The 26,008-nt window shown below is 37.2% G+C and overlaps 1 protein-coding gene across 1 annotated transcript in view; it reads right to left on the reverse strand.

Annotated features, from left to right (window-relative positions):
• The window catches only part of CC2D2B (coiled-coil and C2 domain containing 2B), an 89,441-nt gene that overhangs the window by 10,981 nt on the left and 52,452 nt on the right, over positions 1-26,008 (reverse strand). The window contains exons 22-29 of the mRNA XM_074339306.1: positions 25,223-25,393; positions 23,904-24,000; positions 23,007-23,116; positions 12,753-12,837; positions 10,682-10,864; positions 10,317-10,514; positions 8,503-8,592; positions 5,369-5,482 (exon numbers count right to left, since the gene is read on the reverse strand). Of these exons, the coding sequence (XP_074195407.1) occupies positions 5,369-5,482; positions 8,503-8,592; positions 10,317-10,514; positions 10,682-10,864; positions 12,753-12,837; positions 23,007-23,116; positions 23,904-24,000; positions 25,223-25,393 (1,048 nt within the window). The remainder of the gene's footprint in view (positions 1-5,368; positions 5,483-8,502; positions 8,593-10,316; positions 10,515-10,681; positions 10,865-12,752; positions 12,838-23,006; positions 23,117-23,903; positions 24,001-25,222; positions 25,394-26,008) is intronic.

The following is a 26,008-nucleotide window of genomic DNA, read 5'->3' on the forward strand; positions in this document are numbered from 1 at the left end:
GACAATTTTCCAACAGCTATGCCTAAAGTGCTTTGAGGTAGGGGCACTTTTATCTATTAATAATTCACACAGTGGTGCTATATGGACTAGCCCTGCTCTGACTAGAATATACTCAAGGCACAGAGTGAACACCACACAGAGTTAGGGAATTGAAACTTGCTGAAGGCTCTGAAAAAGCCAAGTGAAGTTAAAAAGCCATTAAAATAATTTTGAGAACAAGATCTGGAATTAGAAGCTAGAGAGAAAGTATACAAGAAACCATTTGAGGAATAAAAGTCGTCATTATGTTGTTATTTTTCTCTGCACATACCTTTTGAAGTACAAACCTTTCTTAGAAAAGATTAAAAATTTCAGGTAACAATAATAATAATAACTATTTAACATTTATTAAATATTTATGTATACCAGGTACTACATTCAGCATTCACACTAATTTTCTCACTTTGATTTACTCCAAATTGTCAGGTAGGGAAGATTATTATGCCCATTTTTCAGGTAATAGTAAATAGCATTATTCCTGTTTTGGGAGGAGGTAACTGAAGCTCAGAAAGGAAAAAAGGATGAAATCATACCATTGATAAAAGGTATTGCCGGGTTTTAAAACCCTCTCTTTTAAAACCCATACTCTGAACACTGTTCTCTGTAGCCTAGTCTTCCTAACTCCAAAGCTTTTGCTCTTCATCACTGTGCTCGTCTTCTTTACAGTAAAGAGGAGGCATCACCTCAACAGAGCTGAAGTCAAACAACTGAGGGCAGCCACCCCTGCCTTGGACTCACAGGTACAAAGGCAAAAGTTTGTTGAAATACTGTTAGCTGTTTACTGCCATCTAGTGGCACGTAAAACTACAGCAGGGGATCATATGGGGAAATTAACCATAGGCTTTATAAAAAAATATAGTTAACATACAATAATATATTAGTTACAGGTGGACACTACAGTTATTCAACATTCACATACCTAAAGCAATGATCACCACGATAAGTCCAGCAACCATCTGACACTGTACCATGCTATCACAATATTATTTACATTCCCTATACTGTACATTATTTTCAGGTATAAAACATCCCCATGACTTACTTGTTTTATACCTGAAAATTTGAAACTCTTATTTCCTTCACCTTTTTTCCTCCCTTTAAAAGACTTTCAATTATTGTTGACATTCAGTATTTTATATTAATTTCAGGTGTACAGCATTGTGGTTAGATATTTATATAATTTAAGAAGTGATCCTCTGACTAGTACCTACCTGGCACTATACATAGGTATCATCAAAGTATTCACTATATTACCTACGCTTTCCTTTACATCCCCGTGAAATGTTGTAACTGCTAATTGGTGCTGCTAATTGGTGCACCTTTTCACCCTGCCCTGTACCCCCTCCCGTCTATCACCCTGATAAATCTAGTACCCATCTAACACCATACAGAGTTATTACAATATTGACTATATTTCTTATGCTATACCCTACATCCCCCAGACTACTTTGTAACAACCAATTTGTACTTCTCAATTCCTTACCCTTTTTCACCCCCCCACCAACTCTCCTCCCATGTGGTAACCATCAAAATGTTCTCTGTATCTATCAGTTTGTCTCTGTTTTGTTTATTTTCTTCTTTAGATTTCACATATAAGTGAAATCACATTGCATCTGTCTTTCTCTGTCTGACGTATTCCACTCAGCAAAATACCCTCCAGGACCATCCATGCTGCAGCAGATGGCAAGAACCCATTCCTTTCCAAGGCTGAATAATATTCCATTTTATATATGTACCACCTCCTCTTTATCCATTCATTCATTGATGGACACCCAGGCTACCTCCACATCTTGGGTATTGTAAACAATGTGCAATAAACAAATGGATGCACACATCCCCTTGAAGTAGCGGTTTGGGTTTCTTTGGATCAATACCCAGAAGTGAGATTACTGGGTCATTCTTTGTCTCTTGTTATAGCCTTTGTTTTAAAGTCTATTTTGTCTAGTATAAGTATTGCTAGCCTAGCTTTTGTTTGTTTCCATTTTCATGACATATCTTTTTCCATCCCTTTACTTTCAGTCTGTGTGTGTCTTTTGATCTGAAGTGAGTCTCTTGTAGAGATCACATGTAAAGGTTTTGTTTACTTACCCATTCAGCCACCCTATCTTTTGATTGGAGCATTTAATCCCTTTACATAGAAAGTAATTGTTGAAAAAAATGTAGTTATTGCCATTTTACTCTCTCTCTCTCTCTCTCTCTCTCTCTCTCTCTATATATATATATATATATATATATATATATATATATATATATATATATATTTTTTTTTTTTTTTTTTTTTATTTTTTTTTAAGAAATCTCTCTAACATTCCTTGTAATATTTGCTTGGTGTTGATGAACTCCTTTAGATTTTTATTGTCTGGGAAGCTCTTTATCTCTCCTTCAATTCTAAATGATAGCTTTGCTGGGTAGAGTAATCTTGGTTGTAGGTCTTTGCTTTTCATCACTTTGAGTATTTTGGGCCAATCCCTTCTGCTGTGCAAAGTTTCTGTTGAGAAACCAGCTGACAGTCTTATGGGAGCTCCATTGTAGGTAACTAACTGCTTTTCTCTTGTTGCTTTTAGGATCCTCTCTTTGTCTTTAGCCTTTGGCATTTTCATTATGATGTGTCTTGGTGTTTGCCTGTTTGGGTTCATCTTGTTTGGGACTCTCTGCATTTTCTGGGCTTACATATCTATTTCCTTCATCAAGTTAGGGAAGTTTTGTGTCATTATTTCTTTAAATAAGTTTTCAATTCCTTCCTGTCTCGCTTCTCCTTCTGGTACCCCTAGGATGCAAATGTTGGTACACTTGATGTTGTCCCAGAGGCTCCTCATTATTTTTGGACTCTTTTTTCTTTTCGCTATTCTGATTGGGTGTTTTTTCCTACATTATATTTTAAATTGCTGTTGATTCCTTCTAATGTATTCATTTCAGTTATTGTGTTCTTTACTTCTGACTGGTTCTTTTTTATGTTTTCTATCACCATTTTTATGTTTCCTATCTCTTTGTTGAAGTTTTCCCTGAAATCACTGCACATCCTTATAACCAGTGTTTTGAACTCTGGTAGATTGCTTGTCTCCATTTTGTTTATTTCTTTGTCTCCATTTTCAGTTCTTCTTCTGGAGCTTTGTTCTGTTCTTTCATTTGGGACATGTTTGCCTCCCCATTTTGGCTGCCTCCCTGTGTTTGTTTCTCTGTATTAGGTAGGGCTTCTATGTCTCCCGGTCTTAGTGGACTGTTCTTATACAGTAGGTGACACGTGGGGTCCAGTGGCACAGTCTCCTTGGTCACTTGAGCTGGGAGCTCCAGGTGTGTCCCTTATGTGGGTTGTGTGTGCCCACCTGTTGTAGTTGAGCCTTGGTTGATATTTGCACATCAATGGGAGGGATTGACTCTTTGGGCGGATTGTTTGTGAGGCCTAGCTGTGACTACAGTGGAGGAGCTGCTATGCAGGGGCTGACCCTATGGAGCAGCATTGACTTTAGCAGAGTTCTGGCCCACTCTGCCCTTTGGGTTGTCATCCTTGGAGGTGACTGGGTGATGCTCTAGCTCTATCTGAAGATGGCCACCAGGCGTGCCAGTCCCATGGCCTCTTGGGAAGGGCCCCACCACAGGTTAAGTTCAGCTGTAGCCTGTACCCTGCCCAGAGCCAGTTGGGATGAGCCACAAAGCAATGTGCAGATAGCCGACACTGACACTGGGCTGGGAGTTGCCTCAAGAGGCCAAGCCAAAAACTGAGGCTGGCTGCTGCTAATGATCGGCTTAGAGCTGCTCAGCCAGATGCTCCTTTTTTGGGTTTTGTGATCCTTTGAGAGATTTTAGGAAAGTCTGTAGCAGAAGCCGAACCCAGCCATTTGTATGGAAAAGCCACTGTAAGTAGCTTGGGTGTGCTTGAAAGTTGGGTGGGACAGGGTCTCAGGGAATCACCAGGGCAGGGTGAATGAACAGTAATAGCGAGGTTGATGGAGACTCAGGCATGGCAGTGCCCACATCTGCACACCAGGATGGTAGAGGGCTCAATATAGAAACAATGGATTCGGCCAGCACTTCTGTCTGAAAGAAAGCTGCCTCTCTGGCCCTCACCCTGCAGCCAGACAAATTCATTCATCCCCGTATGTCCCTGGTGCCTTTCAAGCTGCTGCCCTGGCAGTGAAGCTCAGAGTGAGTGAGTCCATCAGCAAACAAGTCAATGTGCCCCATAAGATAGCACTTTAAGGGAACTCCTGGGACTGCAGCCACCCTCATCTCACTTAGCCACAATCTTCACTGTTTTTCACAGCCGGAAGCTATGGGGACTTCTCTCCCCAGCACTGGAACCCTGGGCTGGGGAGACTTGTGTGAGGGTGGGACCCCTCATTCCTCCAGGGGAATCTCTACAGTTGAGATATCCCTCCTGATTTTTAAAGGTCACACGTGGGTGTGGGCACAGCCCCTTCTGCATCTCCACCTGTCCTACCAATCTCAAGGTGGCTTCTTCTGTATGATCTTAGTTGGAAGACTTCAGTTCAACTAGGGTTCAGGTGATTCTCAATGATGGTTGTTCTGTAGTTTAGTTGTAATTTTGATGTGATCGTGAGAGGAGGCAAGCACAGCATTTATCTACTCCACCATCTTGACTGGAAATCAACCATAGGCTTTTAGCTAACACAACTGTGAAACAGAAATAACAAGCTATGCCAAGGGAATATAGAGAAATAAGTGATCATCACAAAAACTATAAAACAGTACATGAAATTTTGACACTGATCAAGATATTCAGGTTGAAATAGAAACAGTCCAAAAGAAGACAGCTTTCTGGATGTATGAATACAGGCGTATATAACTAAGTTGTAAAAATTTCAGGTAGGTAAACATGAATTTCTGACCCACTTCTTGTACAATTAAAAACTGAACATTGGTGAATTCCGGAGAAGTATTTCTTAAGGATCTTAAAATATAGTATTAGAAACATATAAAGATGATGATAGAGATGGGGTTAACAACCACTACAACTACTACTAAACTAGTGATACATCACCACCACCACTACCACCATTTATTGAGCATTTACTATGAACCAGGTGCTCTTCTCAGTGCCATATATTTACTATGTAATTTAATATTTCTAGTAACCCCATGAGGTAGCACTATTATTAGCACTATTTTACAAAGAAGAAAAACAGGGAAGTCACTCTTTACCTGGTATAAATTTTGATGAACCAACATTATCCTTTTAATAATTGCTTGCCCACAGAATTTGCTAATTAGCTTGTGAAAAGCTGGAAACTTTGGGTTGAAGGCTTTTAAACTTGCAGGGATAGCTGATTAGTTTTGTTTACAGTATTTAACTATTAACTCCAGCACTTACTTCTAACATTGAGGTTCCCAGGAGGACCAAAGCTTTCTTTCCGAAATACAGAAAGAAATTACAGAGAAGTATGGCATGCTCTTCTTTACTTCCAAGAGCCAAACTGATGCAGTGCTAAGGCAAAACAAAGCAACAAGAATGTAAATAAATAAAATAGGCGAGGGGGTACATACAACTAATGCTAGGATGGTTGCAATGCCAAAATCTCTGGCACTAGAGCATTAGAAAGAGAGAACATTAACTTGGAACATAGGGGCCTATCTTTACGATGGGGCAGTTAATGGGATACTGTGTAAATAACCAAATAATTTATCACCCCAAATGGGACATTTTTATTTAGGACAAATATTAATCTGCCATGGGCAAACAGGGACATATGGGTTGGTATTTTAAGGAACCTCATCTGGTAGGAAATCACATAGCCTTTTTGGAGGAAGGGATCCTTTGGTCAATGGGGCTACACTCTGCCTGTACTAATACAATTCTCTCAACTCAAAGAAAAGATCTTAATTGGAACCCAATCAGGAAGAAAGACTGAAACTTCTTTAACCCAAAGAACTGAACAGTTGGGCTGGGTGTAATCAGATATATGGTACCTACTAAAGCAGTTGTAGCAGGAGATAAAAAGCACAGCAGAGGTGGTCTATGACCTAGTTCTAGCCTTTAGGTGTGTTTTGTTTGGCCCCCAGAATGTTTTTAAAAATTGGGAGATCTCATATAAAACTGTGGATTTCTGGCTTCTCTTGAAAAAAATCAAAAGACTGAACAACATATATGGGCCCACATGTTCTTATGGCAATAATCTGTTATTGATGAGTAGCAGCTGCACCATTTAGATGGGACATGTGCTTTCCATCTCATTATAGTCCCCGAAAAGGGGCTGTGGTAGCCGAGGAGATAGGGGAGAGGGAGCTCAGGAGGTCTTGGAAGTGACTATTTACCAATCAATATGGATTGGTAAATTTCATTTCATCGTTTTAACAACTGATATGGCCACATTAGTACATACTGGATGAACATGATCGTGAGGGATGGAAGGTAGGGAGGATGATAACATGGCTCCTCTGAAAGAAAAGTGTGAACAAAAGAGTGAAAGGCAGAATATGAGTAGTCTTTAATGTCAGACCAAGGAGGTTCCCCTGATTGGATTTCGTAAGAGGAGAAAGGAATGGATGAGATTAGGTAACTAATATGCTGAGTTCCAGATGCCTTGTGTATATTATCTTTTCAAAACGCTTATATGACACAAATGAGGAATTAAGGTACAAAGAAGCTAAATAATTTATCTTAGGTCATACAGAGCTATTAAGTGGTTGAAGTAAGATTTGAACCAAGGTTTATTTGACTCCAAAGACTGTATGTTAGGTAGGAGAAAATAACTCATGTCTTGTGACAATCTAATTAGTCATATACTCATGGGCATCCCATGGCCAAAGAGTGCATGTTAATGGGAAGACATTAGCCAAGAGAAATCCCATGCCTGTAGTAACCTCTCAGTTATGGGTAGTGTTTGGAGTCGGGTGGGAGGAGGGAGGAGGGAATACTTACCTGAATGTTTTTTTTATGGTTATTTTCAGTTAGAGGTTGTCTTTCAATATTCTGCAGGATCATAATACCTCTGAACACATTCTGATTGGTTCAGAGTCCCAGACGAGTCTAGAGCTAATGACACCTCTTTGAGTTCTACCAGATTTGAATCACTCAATCACTGGAACCACATGCTTGTGTCTCCCTTGTTCTCACTTAGCAGAAGGTAGGGTAGCTGATCTATGAAGTTAGCCCTGTATCCACTAAATCCCGTTCAGCTCAAATCTAGCCTCTAAAACATTCTAGGTAAGTGCCAGAACTGTCAGTTCTAGGTGGAAAGTGTCCCCTCTTAGGCTCCCATGATGCTAGTATTTTCCAGTTAAAAATATTTATATAATGCTTGCTTAAAGATTTAAAGGGTACAAGTGATAAATATAAAAATAAATAAGAATTAAATCTTCCTATTAACTCAAAGAGATTAAATTTGGGATGTATACGTACAGAGTATGGGTGTCATGTCCATATATAAGCAACTAAAGGTAACAAGGTGGAATGGAAGAAGTGCTCTAATTAGGGTTGCCAGATTTGGGGAAAAAATAGGATGCCCAGTTAAATTCGAATTTTTAGGTAAACAAACAATATTTTAGTATATATACATATTTAGTGTATATATATATATATATATATATATATATATATATATATATATATATCACAAACATTACATGGGGCCTGTATTTTATTTGGCAACCAACCTAAAGAGAACTACAATCCAAGTGCTAAAAAAGAGCCTGCTGGGCCTGCCCAGTGGCTCAGGCCGTTGCAGCTCCATGCTCCTAACTCCCAAGGCTGCCGGTTCGATTCCCACAAGGGCCAGTGGGCTCTGAACCACAAGGTTGCCAGTTCAATGCCTCGAGTCCCGCAAGGGATGGTGGGCAGTGCCTCCTGCAACTAAGATTGAACACGGCACCTTGAGCTGAGCTGCCTCCCAGATGGCTCAGTTGGTTGGAGCGCGTCCTCTTAACCACAAGAGGTTGCGGTTCGACTCCTGCAAGGGATGGTGGGCGGTGCCCCCTGCAACTAGCAACAGCAACTGGACCTGGAGCTGAGCTGCGCCCTCCACAACTAAGATTGAAGGGACAACTTGACTTGGACAAAGGCCTGGAAGTACACACTGTTCCCCAATAAAATCCTGTTCCCCTTCCCCAATTAAAAAAAAAAAAAAAGAGCCTGCTATTCTTCATTCAGATGTGGGGAGACTGGGAAAAGCTTCCGGGAGGTGGTGACATTTGCCCTAGACTTTAGGATCTGACAAGCTCCATAGTGATAGGCCATATTTCTTTCCAGAGATTGTCATAATACTGTACTCCTGAAATTCCTGTTGAATCAAAACATTCAAGAGCTACTAGTTATAATGTGGAGTAAGATTTTTGGTCTTGCAGAATTATTTCTATGGATTGTTAATAGAGCTGAAAATGATGTATTAGATTATCAAATACTTTCAAATTTCGTAAGGCAAAGTACTAGACATTTATAAAATAGGTTTCTTCAAAAGAAAAGCAAGTAAAAAATACTACCAGTTTTAATTATAAAATGTAATTTGTTACCTCTGATGTCATCCATATATCAAAACCATCATTTTCATCCAGTGTATCAGGCATAACAGGAATCAAAGATACAAAGCGAGCAATGAGGTCCTAGAATAATATTAACTAATATTTACTGAGTGCATACTATTTGTCCATCACCAAGCACAGTGCTTTATATGCCTTATTATCACATTTTGTGTATCCTACAAGCCTCTGAAGTATATACTATTATGATTTTTGTTTTACAGAAGCATCAACAAGCTTGGAGTGCGAGGATAATTTGCCCAAGGTCACACAGCTAACAATATAGGGGGTTCTCTAAGACTAAGCCCAAGTTAGCCTGACTCCAGAGTATGCCTGTTAGCCATTACATTTCATTGTAATAAATTATTAAAATTTTAAACATGATACATTACATATATAGGATCAAATATAACTGTTAAAAGTTGAAAAGAGACATTGAAGAATAGCAAAAGTTTGATTTGCTTTTAGATTCAAAATCTATCAGATTATTTTTATTAAAACTTGTTATAAGCTGCTACAGTAGGAAGATATTGGGTTAGCCTGCTTTCTCAAACAATAGAAATTATACTGTGGATTGTTCCCCCTCTACGGCTAGAGACAACGACTCAGACTCAAGTAGGAAAGGAAAAAGAGATACAAATAAATAAACAATGACTTAACACAGAAAGTTCACTAACATTTTCATTAATTGACAATAGCCACCATTTATGCACTATTATGATCTGTACCCTGTCATGGTTCACAGTTATTGATAAGCAAAGAAACCAGGACTTTATATTTTAAAAAAAGACAAATATTGTCTTCGAAATAAAGCTAAGAGCATTATTATCTCCTTGGACTTTGGGTGTCAAGAAGCATAGGTAGGAAGAAACTCAAGATGGAAAAGCAGAGTGTAGCAAAAGACAATTTAAATTAGAAATCTGGATTTTAGCTTGAAGAGTCCACCTGAGGGAGCTTTATAATGGACAAATAATATAAATATTCAGAGGAGAGCCAATTGACTCAATTAAAACCTGAATGAACAAAAGGTATAACTGATTTTTCATAAGGCCCTTTAATCAAAGCTTACTCTTTTTTTTAAAGGGAAGACTTATGTTTCTGATTTCCTTTCTCAAAATGGAAGGAGCTATATCCTCTATTGAGTCTATAATGAATAAATCTTCATTGTCTATGGAATTAAATTTTAAGTATATGTCTCTTTTGTCAGCTGGTGAATAGATATGCATAAAGCCACATAGGGATGGGGTGGGGAGTGTTACGTCAGCAATTTACACAGAAAAACACAATACAGTTTTCTTCATCCCCACATACAAGAAGAAGCAATCCTGGGAGAAGCAATCCTTAAGAAGGATACAACCCCTTTTGGAACATACATTTTTATTTTGCCTAGAAGTCAAAGATATGTTTCCATGTCATTTTTCAAAGTTTGACGGAAAAGTTGTGAAGCCAGTACGGTCACGTGAGCTGGTGTGGCCACAAGGACTCTAGTCCAAGTGGGGAGAAACAAAGGAAGAAACCTTTTCTTCCATCTGGGGGCTCAGGAGGACACATTGCAATATAGATGGTTTTCTCTCAGGAAACTGTCTTTGAAGGTGAAATAATTTTAGTAAGAAAGTTATACTTGAAGTTAATAAAAAGTAAGCATGTTAAATATAATTTTGGAGTGATGAAAATGTTCTAAAATTTACTATGGTGATGGTTGCACAATTCTGTGACTTAAAAATCACTGAATTGTACACTTTAGATGGGTGAATTATATGGTATGTAAATTATATCTTAATGAAGCTACTAAAACAAAGGTGACTTACGAGTGTTGTGTTAGAATCATGAAGAAATAGATCCAGGAGTTGTTGAGGTGGATTTAATGCTCTGATATATCTTGTTACTAAGATCTGTATCCCTTCATCATTAAACACGGTAGTTGTGATTCTTCGGTTGGGAAATACTGCCTTACAACTTTTTCTAAAACTCTGGGCTCTCTCCAAAACATCTATTTGATCTGAAAACTAAAATCAAGTTTAAAATATTTCAACATTGTACCATATTGTTCCCACAGGGAAACATCAAGAACTAATGCTCATTCTTGCCAGCTTTGAAATTATTATTATTGGTTTTTAAAATAGTTTACGCATCTTTGATAATGTATGTAAAAATAATTCAATGTAAAACCTACCTTGTCTAGTCCTGGATTACAGGTGACATATGCTATTTGAGGTTCAATGGTAGCAAAAATATTTAAGAAGGTGCAATCTTTTAAATTCTGCCCATTATAATCTTCTTTGGGAGACACATAAGTCTTGCTCCAAGTATACCCCAGCAAAACTGGTGGAATATTTACTTGAAATGTTCCACTAATCTGAAAGAATATATCAATATAATGGATTCTGCATGATGAAAATAAACATCAGTCAAATACAATATAGCCCAACTCAGTCTTCTCCACAGGAGGAAGCAGGCTTACATAGATACGTGTTGGTTCCACTAGTGCCTACTATGTACTTATGCAAGGATGATCAGGTTCTCCATGCTGACCTGTTCACAGGTGCCCTGACACCCTGGGTCCCTATCTAATATGTACTATGCAAAGAGGGCAGGAGTAAGAGAGGGATGAAATGAGAAAACAAGTTACCTTAACAGAATGATAAATGCTCTAATTCAGGCTCAGAGAAAATGCTAACAGACAATGTTACATTTTGCATTGGGTCTAGAAAGAGAAAAAAATGTAACAGAAGGAAGGACAACCCACAGGTCCACAGGAGGAAGGAGCTTTTGTTACAACAATCCAGGTTTGTCCACCTTTGAAGCTCATATTTTTAACTACCTCTCTCTCCTTGAGCGCGGTGGAGACTGAGAAGCATGTGCAGGGCTTTACAAATGTAGGAAGCCCGGTACCTCCAACAACTGAAATCTCTATTGCTCTTTATTTGCTGCACTTATGTATACAGCATGCTGCCTCGTGACAACTTGTGGTTGCATATTATGCAGATACTTTTACTCCCCTGCCTAATAGCCATTCTCTTCTTTCTTACCAACAGTTTTAGGTGGCAACATGACAGCCAAGTCACATAAACAAAAGGTAGGAGGTCTGCTGGGCTTTTCTAGTGAAGCGTCTTCTCCTGACACAGGCACTGCCTCTCCGAGCTCCACCCGGCCTCCTGTCTGCAGCATGAATACGAGGCTGGTGGTGCAGTGAACAATTTGCAATCATGGGGATAAAAGCCACATGACAGGGACAGTGGAACAGAACGACAAAAGTAGCTTGGATTCTTGGAGATATTCTTGAGCTGCTTGCTGCACTGGCATCCAGATATCTTTTTAGGTGAGAGAAATAGACCCCTCACAGCACCCGTGTTAGGTTTTCTGTGGCATACGGCTGAATGCAGTACTAATACACACATTAATTTCTTCGGAGTCAAATGCTCTCGTTTTCTTGACAAACTCCTCTTTAAGGACTTGGTTCAGAAGTTATCTCCTGTGTAAATATTTCCCTGATCTTTCATTCTCCTCTTACCCACCCCCAACCCCTCTGAGCAACCCCATTTCCCCCTCCAAACCAGGAAGAGGAAGGTACTCCCAACTGGACCATGTATCGATCTCATGCCCCTATCAAAACACTACATTATGAGGTTGTACTGAAATGTGAGTTTTCTCCTATAGACAGTGAACTCTATTGCAGTAGAAAATTCATTTCTGAATCTTCTTTATCTGGCATACCCCTGTAAGTAAGTAACAGAGCCCAAATTGGAGTCTAGGCTGGAGTTTTCGTATTTTGTTGCTCAAGTAGCCATATTCTTGCCACATAACCCAAGAGCAGAGCCCTCTGGAAGTATAACCGGGTCAGGTCCTAGTCATCAATCTCACCATTAACAATAAACAACACTGAGAAGCTGAAGCTCCTGGAACTCATGCTCACAAAGCAACATCACTAATCAGAACATTGCGAATCTGGTCCTATGACACTGTTATACGCAAATATAAATGTTACCTTAAGCCCTAAGGCTAGCTTTCCTATTCTTTATCAACAAACACTTTAAAGTTTTAAGAAAACAATTTGTGGGTGTCCTATTCTAGAGACAGCTAAACCTTCAAACATTCCAACACCCCCAATGGATCACAAATACAAGATCACTCTAACTGACCTAACATTTTCCAATCACAGATTCTGATTCAAAGACATCAGTAAATGTTTCTATTAGCCAGAGGTAAAAACTTAGAATAATTAGCGAAGAATCATTTTTTATTACCTCAGGCTGGTGCAGAAGAGCAGAGAAAGGGAAGACAATGGATCCAAGCCAGTTCTTTCTTACATATGAATGACCACCGCAGCTCCTGAAACAGTGATCCTATTAAAATAAATAATTTTTCTATGACTTACTTTATATCATGCCATGAATAATTTCACAAACTTGTAGGTTAAGTATAAAAAATCATTCTCTTTTTAAAAAGAAACCAAAGGTTACATAGGAAAGATAAATTTCTCACTTTTAAGTTCTTTAAAAGATAATTGACTATTTAAAGTAAAATAACAACCTGTTGTAGAGTTTATGACAGAGTTATGGCTACTTACATTTTTAATGTAGTATTTTTATTATAGTAGATACTGCTCAGTGCAGCAAACTTTGAAAATACATTAAAGAATATAGAAAAAAGAATGAAACTTATCTAAACTTAACCCCCAATACATCAACACCATTATCAACGTCTTAAGATGTTAAATGGTAGTGAAATATTTTTGAATAACGAAAACACATTCAAAGAGGAGGTTGTCATCATGGATGCTTGGTCAATTAGAAAAGGAGACTTGGAATAGAAATTGTATGGTTGATACAACAATGGTCAAAAATAAGCAGGTTTGCTGACATGGCTAAGTAACTGAACAGCACGGCATGTCTATAGGAAAAAGGTGACCCACAAAGCTGCCTCAACTTAAGCCCTTAAAGACCATGAAATTCAGTTCTCTCTGTTTTACCATTCTGAGCCCAGTTCATTTTCTAAGAAAGGTTTCTCTGTTGAGAAATGATTGCACTGACAGACCAACTCTGATTGCTTGGTAGTCATGTTTCTTATCTAGTTTACAGATTGTTTATTTTCCCCAAGGTCCTGATCACCTTTATCATGGGAATTTCAGACTTGGAAGACTGGTTTGATTTCCTTGCTTTCCTATCCCCACTTTAGCTTGGGCCACAGTGCCTTACACTTCTAGGACTTTGTAATTAAAGAAGTAAACAACAGGCCTTCCTGTTAAACAAGAGACCATCCAACTATGTGCAAAGAGAAATGAATCATTTTGGTCTGTTTAGGATGTTATGACTGATTCTAGGACATGCTTAAGCCCCATCATGGTGACAACTGGGGAAAAGATATTGTGACACTTGATTTTATGTCAACTTGACTGAGCTGAGGGATGCCCAGATAGCTGGTAAAACATTATTTCTGGGTGTGTCTGTGAGGATGTTACCAAAGAGCACTTGAATCAGAAGACTAAGTAAAGATCAGCCCCCACCAATGTGGGTGATCATCCAATCCTCTGAGGAACCAGGTAGAACAAAAAGGTGGAGGAAGGGCAAATTCCCTCTTTCTTCTTGATCTGGGACATCCATCTTCTCCTGCCTTCAGACATCAGAGCCCCTGGTTCCAGGTGGGGTGGGGGTAGCACTTTGGACTCTGGGACTTACACCAGCAGTCTCCCCATTTGCAAGCTTTCAGACTCAGACTAAATTATACCACTAACTTTTCTGGCTCTCCAGCTTGCTGATGGCATGTTGTGGCATATCTCAGCTTCCATAAACCTGTGAGCCAAATCCTATAATAAATCTTCTCTTGTATATTTCTGTATATCCTGTTCATCCTGTTTCTTTGGAGAACCCTGACTAATACAGAAATAATTAAAGGGGGTGAGAGGACATATGCCATGTATGTGGATTGGAAAGATCAATATTGTAAAGATGTCAATTCTAATCAAATTGATCTATATATTCAATCCACCCTAATAAAAATCCTAGCAGGTTTTGTCTTGTTTATGGAAATCAACAAGCTGATTCTAATATTTATATGGAAATGCAAAGAGCTAAGACTAGCCAAACAATCCCAAGGAAGAAAAACGAAGCTGAAGGACTTAGACTTCCAGATACCAAGATTTATAACAAAGCTTTAGTAATGAAGACAGTGTGGTATCGATGCAGTGGGAGATAAACAGACTAATAGAAGAGAATACAGAGTGCAGAAATAAATCCACATTTACACAGTCAGGAGATTTATGACAAAGGACGACTTTGTAGTGCAGTGGGGAAAGTAATTATCCTTTCCATAAATGTTGCTGTATCAACTGAATAGCCTTATGGGAGAAAAATTAACCTTGACCCGCTACCTCACAGAAACACAAAAATCCATTCTAGTTGGATTTTAGATCTAAATTTGAAAGGTAAAGTATGCAGCTTTTAGAACGAACCACAGGATTAATATTTTCATGATGTTAAGTGGGCATATATTTCTTAAAGAGAACCAAAAAAGTACCAGCACTGCATTGCATTGCACTATATTAAATCAAGAGTTTCTGTTCATCAAAAGACATATTAAGAAAATAAAAAAGACAAGCCTGAGTGGGAAAAATACTTATAATATGTCCAGAATATACAAAGAACTGTTAAAAATAAATAAAATAAACTGTATTCACCCCAGTGTAAATTCTTGCTTCCATTGTCATAGATTAAATGATCATATAGGCATGGATTTATTTCTGTCCTCTCTATTCTGTTCCATTGATCTATGTGTCTGTTTTTATGCCAGTACCATGCTGTTTTGATTACTATAGGCTTGTAGTACGATTTGATATCAGGCAGTGTGATACCTTTCGATTTGTTCTTATTTCTCAAGATTGCTGTGGCTATTTGGGGTCTTTTATGGTTCCATATAAATTTTAGGATATTTTCCAGTTCTGTGAAAAATGTCACTGGTAATTTGATAGGGATTGTGTTGACTCTATATATTGCCTTGGGTAGTATGGACACTTTATATTAATTCTTCCTATCCATGAGTGTTGTATGTGTTTCCATTTATTTGTATCTTCTTTAATTTCTCTCTCCAGTGTCTTATAATTTTCTGAGTACAGGTCTTTTACTTCCTTAGTTAAATTTATTCCTAAGTATTTTATTGTTTTTGAAGCAATTATAAATGGGATTATTTTCTTAATTTCTTCTTCTGATAGTTTGTTATTGGTGTACGCAAATGCAACTGATTTCTGAATATTAATTTTATATCTTGCTACTTTACTAAATTCATTTATCAGTTCTAATAGTTTTTTGGTGGAGTCTTGGGGGTTCTCTACATATAGTATCATGTCATCTGCATATAATGACAATTTTACTTCCTCATCAATAAATCAACAAACAACAGTGCTGGTGACAATGTAGAGAAAAGGGAATTCTCATGCACTCTTGGTGGGATTGCAGATTGGTGCAACCACTATGGAAAACTGTATTTCAAAAAATTGAAAATGGAACTACCTTTTGACCCAGCAATTCCACTCTTGGGTATCTATCCAGAGAAATCCAAAACACTAATTCAAAAAAACTATATGCACCTCTATGTTTACTGCAGCACTATTCACAATAGCCAAGACATGAAAGCAACCGAAATGCCCATCGGTAGACGACTGGATAAAGAAACTGTGGTACATTTATACAATGGAGTATTACTTGGCCATAAAGAAGAATGAAATCTTACCAATGACATGGATGGACATAGAGGGTATTATTCTAAGTGAAATAAGTCAGATGGAGAAAGACAAATACCATATGATCTCACTTATATGTAGAAACTAAAGAACAGACTAACCGAACAAACTAAACAGAAGTAGACTCAGAGATATAGAGAAAAAACAGATGGTTGCTAGATGGGAGGAGGTGGAGGGAATAGGGGCGAAGGTAAAGGGATCAGAAAGTACAAATTAGTAGTGACAATATTGCCACAGGGATATGAAAGACAGTTTGGGGTATACAATCATAATGTTGTAAAGATTTTGTAGAGTGTCAGATGGGCACTTGTCTTATTAGGGAGACCACTTCATGGATGGTGTAGATGCCTGACCACTGCACTGTACACCTGAAGCTGAATAATAATGAATGGCAAATGTGTGTGTGTGTGTGTGTGTGTATACACACACAAATATGTGTGTGTGTGTATATATATATATATATATGTATAATAGCTATATACGATGTCAGAGGGATTGTAGATTGGGGAAGGGGGTTATCACTTTGTGAGGAGTATAAATGTCTAACTATTACATTGTTTTGTACACCTGAAAAAAAAATCAATGAAAAAATGGGCAAAATATTTGAACAAATCTTTCACAAAAGAGACTATTGAGATGGCCAGTAAACAATAGAAAAGTTGCTCAATTTCAGTAGTTACCATGAAAATGCAAATTAAAACCACAAGGTGTTATTAATATGGCTGAAATGGAAGGAAAAAACAACAAAAAACAGACAATGCCAGGTAACGGCAAGAATTTGGAGCAACTAGAACTCTTATAAACTGCTGCTGGAAGTATAAAGTGACACAACCATTTTGGAGACTGCTTGGCATTGAACTACTAAAGCTGAGCATATGCACGATCCAAGAATTAGCAATACCTCTCCTAAGTATACATCCAGCAGAAATGCATAGATATATTTCCCAAAGACATGTACGAGTATACTTATATCAGTACTCTTTATAAGAGCCAAAAATTAAAAAGAAGTGAATTTTCTATCAACAGTGGAATGCATAAAAAAGTCGTTGTATATTCCTACAACAATATAATATAGAGCAATGAGAATCAGTGAGCTATTGCTAAATGCAACCTTATGGATGACTCCCACAAGCACAATGTAAAGAGAAATAATCCATCCACAAAGGGATGCCTGTATGAGATTTCAATCCTATAAAGTTCAAAAATCAGCAATACCTATCTATGCTGTTAGAAGACAGTAGTTACTCCTGGGAAGGAAGTGGCTTAGAGAGAGCACAAAAGAGGCTTCTTGGGTGATGCTAGCAATATTTGGTTGCTTGATCTGAAGCAATGGCATTTTTTTCCCTTTTAGCTTGTTGTCTCTACTATTTATTCTCCCTTGGAGAGGAAACAAAATATATACCAGAATGAGTTTGTCAATACACATTTAATTCAGCAATTTGGGGTTGAGTCTCTTGGATCTGAATAATCTAAACTTATCTGAAGTGGTTTGTAAACTCTAGAAAAAGCATTTAATTAAAATTAAACCTCAGAAATAAAACACTTTAAAGGGTTTTTTAAAATCATAGTACCAATTATTAAAAACTACAAAAGCTACTTTGGCTACAATGTAATAAAACCAGAATTCAAAATAAAAAGTTTACACTAAAGTCATTCAAACATTTGAAAATGTAAAAACAGTAAAGAATATTAGGTCAAGAAAACTAGAAACATAATAAAAATATATAGAAAATAATAAAAATAAAAATAAGTAACCTAAAATAAAAGATAACAGTCTGAGATGTTTTTAGAGATAAATTTATAGTCTTAAACTGTTTCCATTGTTTATGAGAGAGATTGAACAAACTAGATCTTCAACATACTTGGCCAAAATAAATACAAACATCATAACCTTAAGGAAATCAGAGGAAAAAATTATAAAAATAAAAGCAGAAATAAATGAGTTAGAAAACACAAAACGAATAAATTTTAAGAACAATTTCTATAGTTGGTTCTTTGAAAAATAGGCAAATATCTTCCAAATTAATTCAGGAAAAAATGGAAAGACACATTTGGATAAAGTTAGAAATGAGAAGAGAATAGGTAACAGCAGGTCAAAAATTATAAAAACCTATGCTGAAAATTGCATGCTGATGAATTTTAAAATCTTGAAAAATAACTGTTTTTTATTAAAAATTATTTAAACTAACAACCAAGTATTAGATTAGTTTATTTTTTTGTGACTACCAGGATTTTTGTTAATTTCAGCAAACGTAGGCTCCAAATCTGGAACTTTGCCAGCTCCAAATGCAGTTCAGCCCAGCTCTGGCATCCCCAGGGCTAAAAATAGGCCATATATCTGTGGGACTTTCAAGTCTTCAGCTTCTTGCTAGCAAATAACTAATGAAGGGGAGACCCACAGTAAGTAAGAAATAGTTGACAGCCAAAAAAAAAACCAAACAAACAAAAATAAAAACTACAAAGAGAAAAGAGGAAAATTGAGGCATAGGAAAAACTGCTTTCTGAAGAATAGTGATCAATGACAGGCCAAAACCTTCTTCCAACGGGGTGGTCAACTTGGAGCTCAGCCTAGCACTGGTCTTTTATGAGAAAGTGGAATGTTTTGGACCATAATTACCTTGGAACCCAGTCCATGAGAGGAGGGCAACAATATAACCCTGCCTTTTCTAAGGAGCAATGCCAATATTGTCACTTATAAGTTTGATACCGAAAGCATATGGAACTCATTCAATAACAACACAAAGCACTTGCAATAATTTAATTGTTAACTGCTATTCACTTCTGGTCAAACTGACCATTGAGATAATCCACTTTTGAGAGAGAAAGTTTGTTAGGCATTCTTTTGGGTTTTCTAAACTCTATCCTTTATCAGTTTAGATAATCAGAAAACTATCCTTGGTTTAACTCCTTGGAGAATAGCCATCACCAAATTACTGTTTAATATTTTACCCTCAACTTTTATCAAGAGTTGATAGAAAGTGTTTTAAAAAGAATGTATGTCCCTATCTCCTGGAAAACCAGGTTGGAAAACATTGTCGTTATGTTTCTCAGTAGTTCTTACAGAAAGCTCATTGCTGAACCATACTTCAAGGTCTAGTTCAACTTCTCTGAGTCCAATCCTCAATCCCTCCAAGTAGAATTAATTGCTCCTTCAATAGAATTGCCATAGAATTTGATAGACATTTATATTAGAGCATTTAATCAGAGGTCCAAGGGAGGAGGTATAATGGATATGCATTTTTACACTTTTAGTGCAACTTCAACAGGAAGGAAATTATGTTAGAGCTTGCTATGGCACTAAGCATTGTGTTAGGAACTTTCATATATCTATGAGAAAGATATTCAGTAATTTTTAAAATTTGATTCAATAGAACTGGTTTTTAGTCCTAGGAATAATTTGGTCTCTTTTACAGAGGTGGTTTATTTTCTTTGATCAGACACTGAGAAATATATAACCCATGTTATCTTTTTATCTTGGCTATCAGGAAGCTCACATTTTAATGTAATGTTCAATTGCAGACATCTACTTCTCCAAAATTCTTGGTATATTTACCACTCTTCCTTTTATATGTGGTTTATGATCTCTATTATTTTTGAACTGACTTGTCATGTCTGATTTTATTTCAAGTTGCCCCGAATTCTTCTCAGAAAATGTTAGAAACAGATATTGTATCTAAAAGCGAATTTACAAATATGTTACTAGACTTAATTCAGTCTGACCTTAGAATTATTTCAACATTATTATAATTATTGTACTTTACCTCATGTTTTTCAATAATACTTTCATCAAAAAGGTTGATATATACATTATCTTTTATTTTAGATAAGCTTGAGAAGCTATAATCATGTCCTGGTGAACTGGAAATAAAAAGAACATATTTAGATGCTTAATTTATTTTATGAGAGCATTTTTTATAAAAGATTTTATAATTACCTGTGTTCTTTTATAAAGTATAAGCTAAGAAAAAACTATGTGCTTTGAAGATGACTGCTATCTTTCATTAAAGCCAGCATGTGCTTTGTAATTCATTTTATTTATGTATTAAGATAACTGGCATGAAAAATAAAAATGTTTAAATGTCAAGCAGAAAGACTTTCTACTACAGCCACTCATTGCAAACAAATTATCTGGAGTATGGTGCATTAAGATTTTCCAACTATCTTAAATTCTGCTAGTGTCTCCTAGGTCAACACATAAACTGCTCTTTTGCTCTCAGTTAAAAGATATAACTATTTAACCATGAAACTTATTCTGTTTCCCACATTTATTTTCTCCAACCAGAAACTGGGATAGTGGAGTTCAGTTAATAGACAGTGCAAGCTGTCTGCTGATGGCTTTCTTGATTGGATACATTTTGGAGGTAGCAAAAAGGATGGTATAGTATGTCGCCAGCAATGAACTTCCACTCTCACCTCCAATTTGTGCATCGAATCTCAAACTTCTAACAGCTCAGAGAAGTTAAATAACTTGCTCAAGCTAATGCCACCAGCAAGTGAAAGAGCCCTACTGAACCCAATTGTGACTGCCTCTAAAGGCCAGGCTCTTTTCACTATACCAACTGCCAATGACATTATTTGTTGAAACTTGTTGCTTAAGAAAGCAGCTACTATTTCAAAGGATCTCCAACAGTTTGTATAACTTTCTGAGACCTACAGACACAGTGACAACCGAAAAATGACAGTTGAGTTTCAAGAATAATTTTAAGTTGAAGCTTCCTTATATTTCTAAGTGATAAGTTGACTTCCCTACCCTGTTCCTTCAAGAGTTCCTTTACATGTTGCAATGCCTAAGACAGGATAGTGGAGGCAATGAATATTTATGATACTATGCTAGCAGGAGAGATGGTAACTGACATCCTCAAGACATTTTTCACTGTGTCAATTTAGTATATACTTTAAATCACTTAAGTCCTATATTATCTTGTATTTTGTATTCTACTCCAACCGTCTATCCTATTTGCATGTGCTTTCTATTTACCAAAATGTCATGTGGGGAAACGAACAGGCCCTGGTATCTGAAGCAACAAAAAGCGGTGGCTGACTGGTTTTGCCTTAGCTGAACCCTCTATCCACTTGGTTGTATTCTAAATGCGTTCTTGGCTTATCTCACTGCTGTAATTTCAAGAATGCAAATACTCTGCAGCCTCCTTCTCTCTAGTTCACTTATAAGTTTATTTACCTTATTGGCTATTTTATGTTCTCCTAAATCCATTTATTTAATATGGTATATTTCTTCTAACTCTGGTGTCTAAATTAATATACCAAATATTTCCACACACATAACCACATTTTATAGCTTTATAAACCTTTTAACCAAATATATTTTAATATACTAGTTACTTAATATTATACAATATAATTGATTTCCCTTTCAACCAATACTCCTCTTCACACACAAAGAGTAAAAAAAGATTGGGTAAGCAAATATCAGAGAACAAGGCAAAACAAGAAGTACAATGTCCAGACAGGCAACCAAATAATAAGGGTATTGCTTTAAGAACTCTGGCAAAAGACTCTGAAAATACCATTGAGCCTGTGTGGAATCTGGAAGAATAGACTTGATTTCTGCTAATAGCAAAAGTATCCATACCATCTGAGCTAGTAAAATTCGAAGGTATACTGCTCTATTTGGTTTTTTTACTCCCAAGCTGAAACAATGGCATAAACCAGTCTTTTTCTCCTTGCAAATCTTGGTTAGGGTCTGGAGGTTTTCACTTTGAGATGTGGCAGCTGTGAATATTCACATGGTACAATTTTATTCAGTGAGATAGGTATTGGAGTAAGGGAATCCTGTCAAAGCTCTTTAGCAAGGAAGAACTGAGGAAGACACTGGTAGTTGGTCATTTTGTGCTCCCACAGCTTGCATCTGGGACCTCGAGGCTGTTCGTTTGTTTGGAAAGTGACTGAATGAGTACAGAATTTCCTGGTTAGAACCTATAGCCAGGACGTCAGTTGTATAATCTTGCAGGAAAGAGAGTGACTGGAAATTGAAAGGAATAGACACACTGTTTCATCCTGAGAATCAGGACCCACTCACAAAGAGCCAAGGTCAAGAACACAGATGCTGGAGGGAAAAGCAACACCAGAAGCCCAAGGTGCCAGAGACCAAGAGGTTGGCATGCGAGAACCAGGAGAAAATCAGGAGTTACAAAGTCAGAGTGATGCCATCAAAGAACCATGCAAATCGTCAGGAACCACATGATCTGTAGAAAATTGAGGGAGCTGAACAAGATGGGAAGGACAAGGGAGAAAGGGCACAAGGAAAAGAGAAAGGACTTTGGTAATGGATGTGGTTGCTAGTCCCTTATATAGGTTTCACTTCAGTGAGAGCTAACGATATATGGGAAGTGAGAACTGAAAATTGCTAATTGAGTTTAGAGAACAATTTTAAGCTCTATGTTTCAAATTTGTTTTAATCAGTGCACTTTATTTCCAATAACAAAAACCTATTTATATATTTATATAGCATCAAATATGAATCTTGAGAAAGAAGAACAAAACTGGACACATCACACTTCCTGATTTCAAACTATATTACAAAGCTATAGTAATCAAAACAGTATGGTACTGGCATAAGACAGATATAAAGGCCAGTGGTATAGAATAGAAAGCCCAGATATAAATCCTTGCATCTACATCAGGTCAACTGATCTTTGACAAGGGTGCCAGGAAATCACAATGTGGAAAGGAAAATTTCCTCAACAAACGGTGTTAGCTTGTTAGCACTCTTTTTTTAGGAGCTGAAGAAAAATGGACTCCAACTTACATAAAGTCTACTTTAATTTCCTCGTTCCAGCATGGATGAGATCCACTTGCAGTACTGGTTTGGTACACAGTATGTTGAAAGGAAAGTTCCACAAAAGGGTGTACAGTATCCTGAAACACATAATAAACATTGACTAGATTTTTGTAATAGTTTATATATCTGATAAAAGGCAGAAGTTAGGAAATTACGTGGTTAGTGGCTGACAACTGGATGGCTTACTTTTTCCAGTTTTCCAAACACCTATTATTCATTCATTCATTTAATAAACATTTATTGGTCCTAGTCAAATCAGGTACTTTAATAGGATCCAAAGATAAACGGAACTTTCCCTTAAGAAGTTTATAGTCTAGGAGGGGAAAATAAACAGGTAAACCATATGAAACAGGAGAAATAAAATAAAACATATAATCAAGATACAATCATTACTCAGGAGAGGGAATGATTAACTTTCTGCGATGAGGACAAGAAGAGCTTCACAGAAAAAAACACTGCTTGAGCTTGAGTTTAGAAATAGTAGTTCCTGTGGCCAATAATATGAAGCTGTGTGGAAGCCATTTCAGGCAAAGGAAGGGACATGTACCTAGGCATTCTAAAACAAGTAGTAGTATGACACTGCTGTTGGGTGGAAAGAGATGTGGCTGACTGGTAAGTAAGGGTCAGCTCATTACAGATTTTTGTAGGCATTCTGTGGAGCCTGTAACTTTTCTACGGACCCTGAGAGCAGGAGAGCAGGTAATGAAATTGTTAGAATTACATTTATAAAAAGAGCACCTTCACTGTGCTATGGAAAGTAAATTGGAAGCCCAAGAGATTAGAGATAGAGACCAATTAGGCTCCAGTTGCAATTCAGGGCAAACAGAATCAAAACTGCACTTTATAGAAGTGCTAAATACTTACCTCATTTAAGATCTCATCGGAGGCTACCAGTTTGATTGTTTCTTTACGTCTGAGGCGAGATATGGATGATACCAAATAAGTAGACATATCCAAGGCTCTGCAGGAAAATCAACAGAGAGATACACACTTTAATTAATTTTAATATTAGTTTTGGTGGAAGTGGCAGCTTTTTGCCTCTGCTTATGGACATATATAATCCAGTTACTCTGGATTTTACAACATTTGCTCTGGTTCTCGATGTCATAGGTGGTTAGAGCTTAACATTTGATGATCCTTGCTGTGGAAGGGTGGCCTCTAAATGCTGAAATATGGATTGGATCCATTCTATGATAAAGTATTCACTGGTCCTCAGCAAAAGGAGAAAAGTAAGCCAAATGATACTTGAAGATTACATCCTTTCTATGTTTGGTGTTGCAATAGTCTTTCTTTTATAAACTGATGATTATAGAAAATGGTGGTGATTTTATGATGTCACTTCACAAAACAGCCTCTGAGATGTGCATTTGTTTTGAGAATATCAATTCTGTTAATAAACAAGGCTGTAGTTTACAAAAATAGGCAAAACCTTTAAGAAATTTTTAGTATAGAGATTAGTAGCTGGTAAGTAAACTATTTGTTTTTTATATGCAGACTTCACAAGATGTATAGCAAACAAGCAAGTAGAGCAAATATGTTAAACTTAAAGAGGGATACTTAATATTCTTGAGGTACCTGGGTACTACATATCCATAACATATGAACCATACATGAAATTAAATAGGTGAGAGATACTGAATATTCATGATACACTAAATACACAACAGAATTTAATACTCACGATGCCTTGATTTGGCCACCCTATGGTGATACCCATTCTGGCCCCACCTATCCTCTGCCCAAAAGACACAAATAAAACCCTTGAGTACATGCAGAAGAGATGGATAAAATCTGATTTTTGCAGAAGTGATCTAAAAATGACAAGTCCAAAACAGAGGCTGCTCTCCCCAGTGTTCTGCTTCCAATACTGCGAGGGGTCAGTGGAAAAGTGCAATTGGCAACAGCGGCTTCCCAAGTTTGTACAATAGGGAATAGGGACAAAAGGCATTTATTTGACATAGCACCTGAAAATATATGTGTTAAAGTCCATCTCAAACTTCTGAAAACTCTTAATCCATGGCAATGACAGTAAGTTTGACTATCCAAATGAAGATTTCAACTTTCATTTAGTTTCTGTATATGGAGCATTCAGAAAATGCAAAGTTTTACAAATTGGGCAGTGTGGAAATTTACATTTAAGGTAGATCTTTTGCAACTCTAAAGCTTTGTGCATATTGCCTTACCTAGTAACTGTTGTTTTCCTGCTGGGAACATTATAAGCCCTCAGTATTCGGACAAGAATCTTAACATCTCCATCACAAATAGTCTGTGCTACCACTTTTTTCCTTTCTTCCCTCTGAGGCTTTAACTTCTTTCGTCGTTCAACAAGCTTACAAACTGCACGTGTCAGCTGGCTAAAGAGTAAAAGTGATCAGCTGCATATACACGAGATAACTTAGTTTTAAAAGATATCAATTTTTTACATTGATTATTATGAATAAGGCCATTTACTTTGAGCCATATTCTCTCCATCGTGGAGGGGAGACAGAGGTGTCTTTAAACCCAAGGAAGGAATCACTTTCTGAGCATAAGAGATGCTATGTTCACTCTCATGTTAAGAGGGAACATGATTGCTCCACGCTCTTTGGGTATATGGTCCAAGAAAAGATAAGGGAATGGAGAGGTAATTCCACGAAACATGATGTTCTTTCACAATTTTTTTTTTCAGGAATCATTCTCTTAAATGTGGTTAGAAACTCAACTTTTTAACATGGATCTGAAATAGGAGTTAGTTACACATGCTGCCAATCTTGGTAACGTAAATCCATGAAATTATAGCTTTATGGTCACCTCCACTTCCCCCAAAGCATGAAAATACAACACAATAGATTTCAGCATCCTAAACCAATTAAAACCTTATTGGTAATAGTAGGAACCTGCCAGTGGCCCAAGGAGTTTCCCAGAAACATGGCATCCTTTCTCCTGCTCCTCCCCCTACGTTTCACAGATAAGAACAGTATGAGAATTGA

Source organism: Rhinolophus sinicus, linkage group LG07 (genome assembly GCF_036562045.2).
Source record: "Rhinolophus sinicus isolate RSC01 linkage group LG07, ASM3656204v1, whole genome shotgun sequence".
NCBI classification, from domain to species: Eukaryota; Metazoa; Chordata; class Mammalia; order Chiroptera; family Rhinolophidae; genus Rhinolophus; species Rhinolophus sinicus.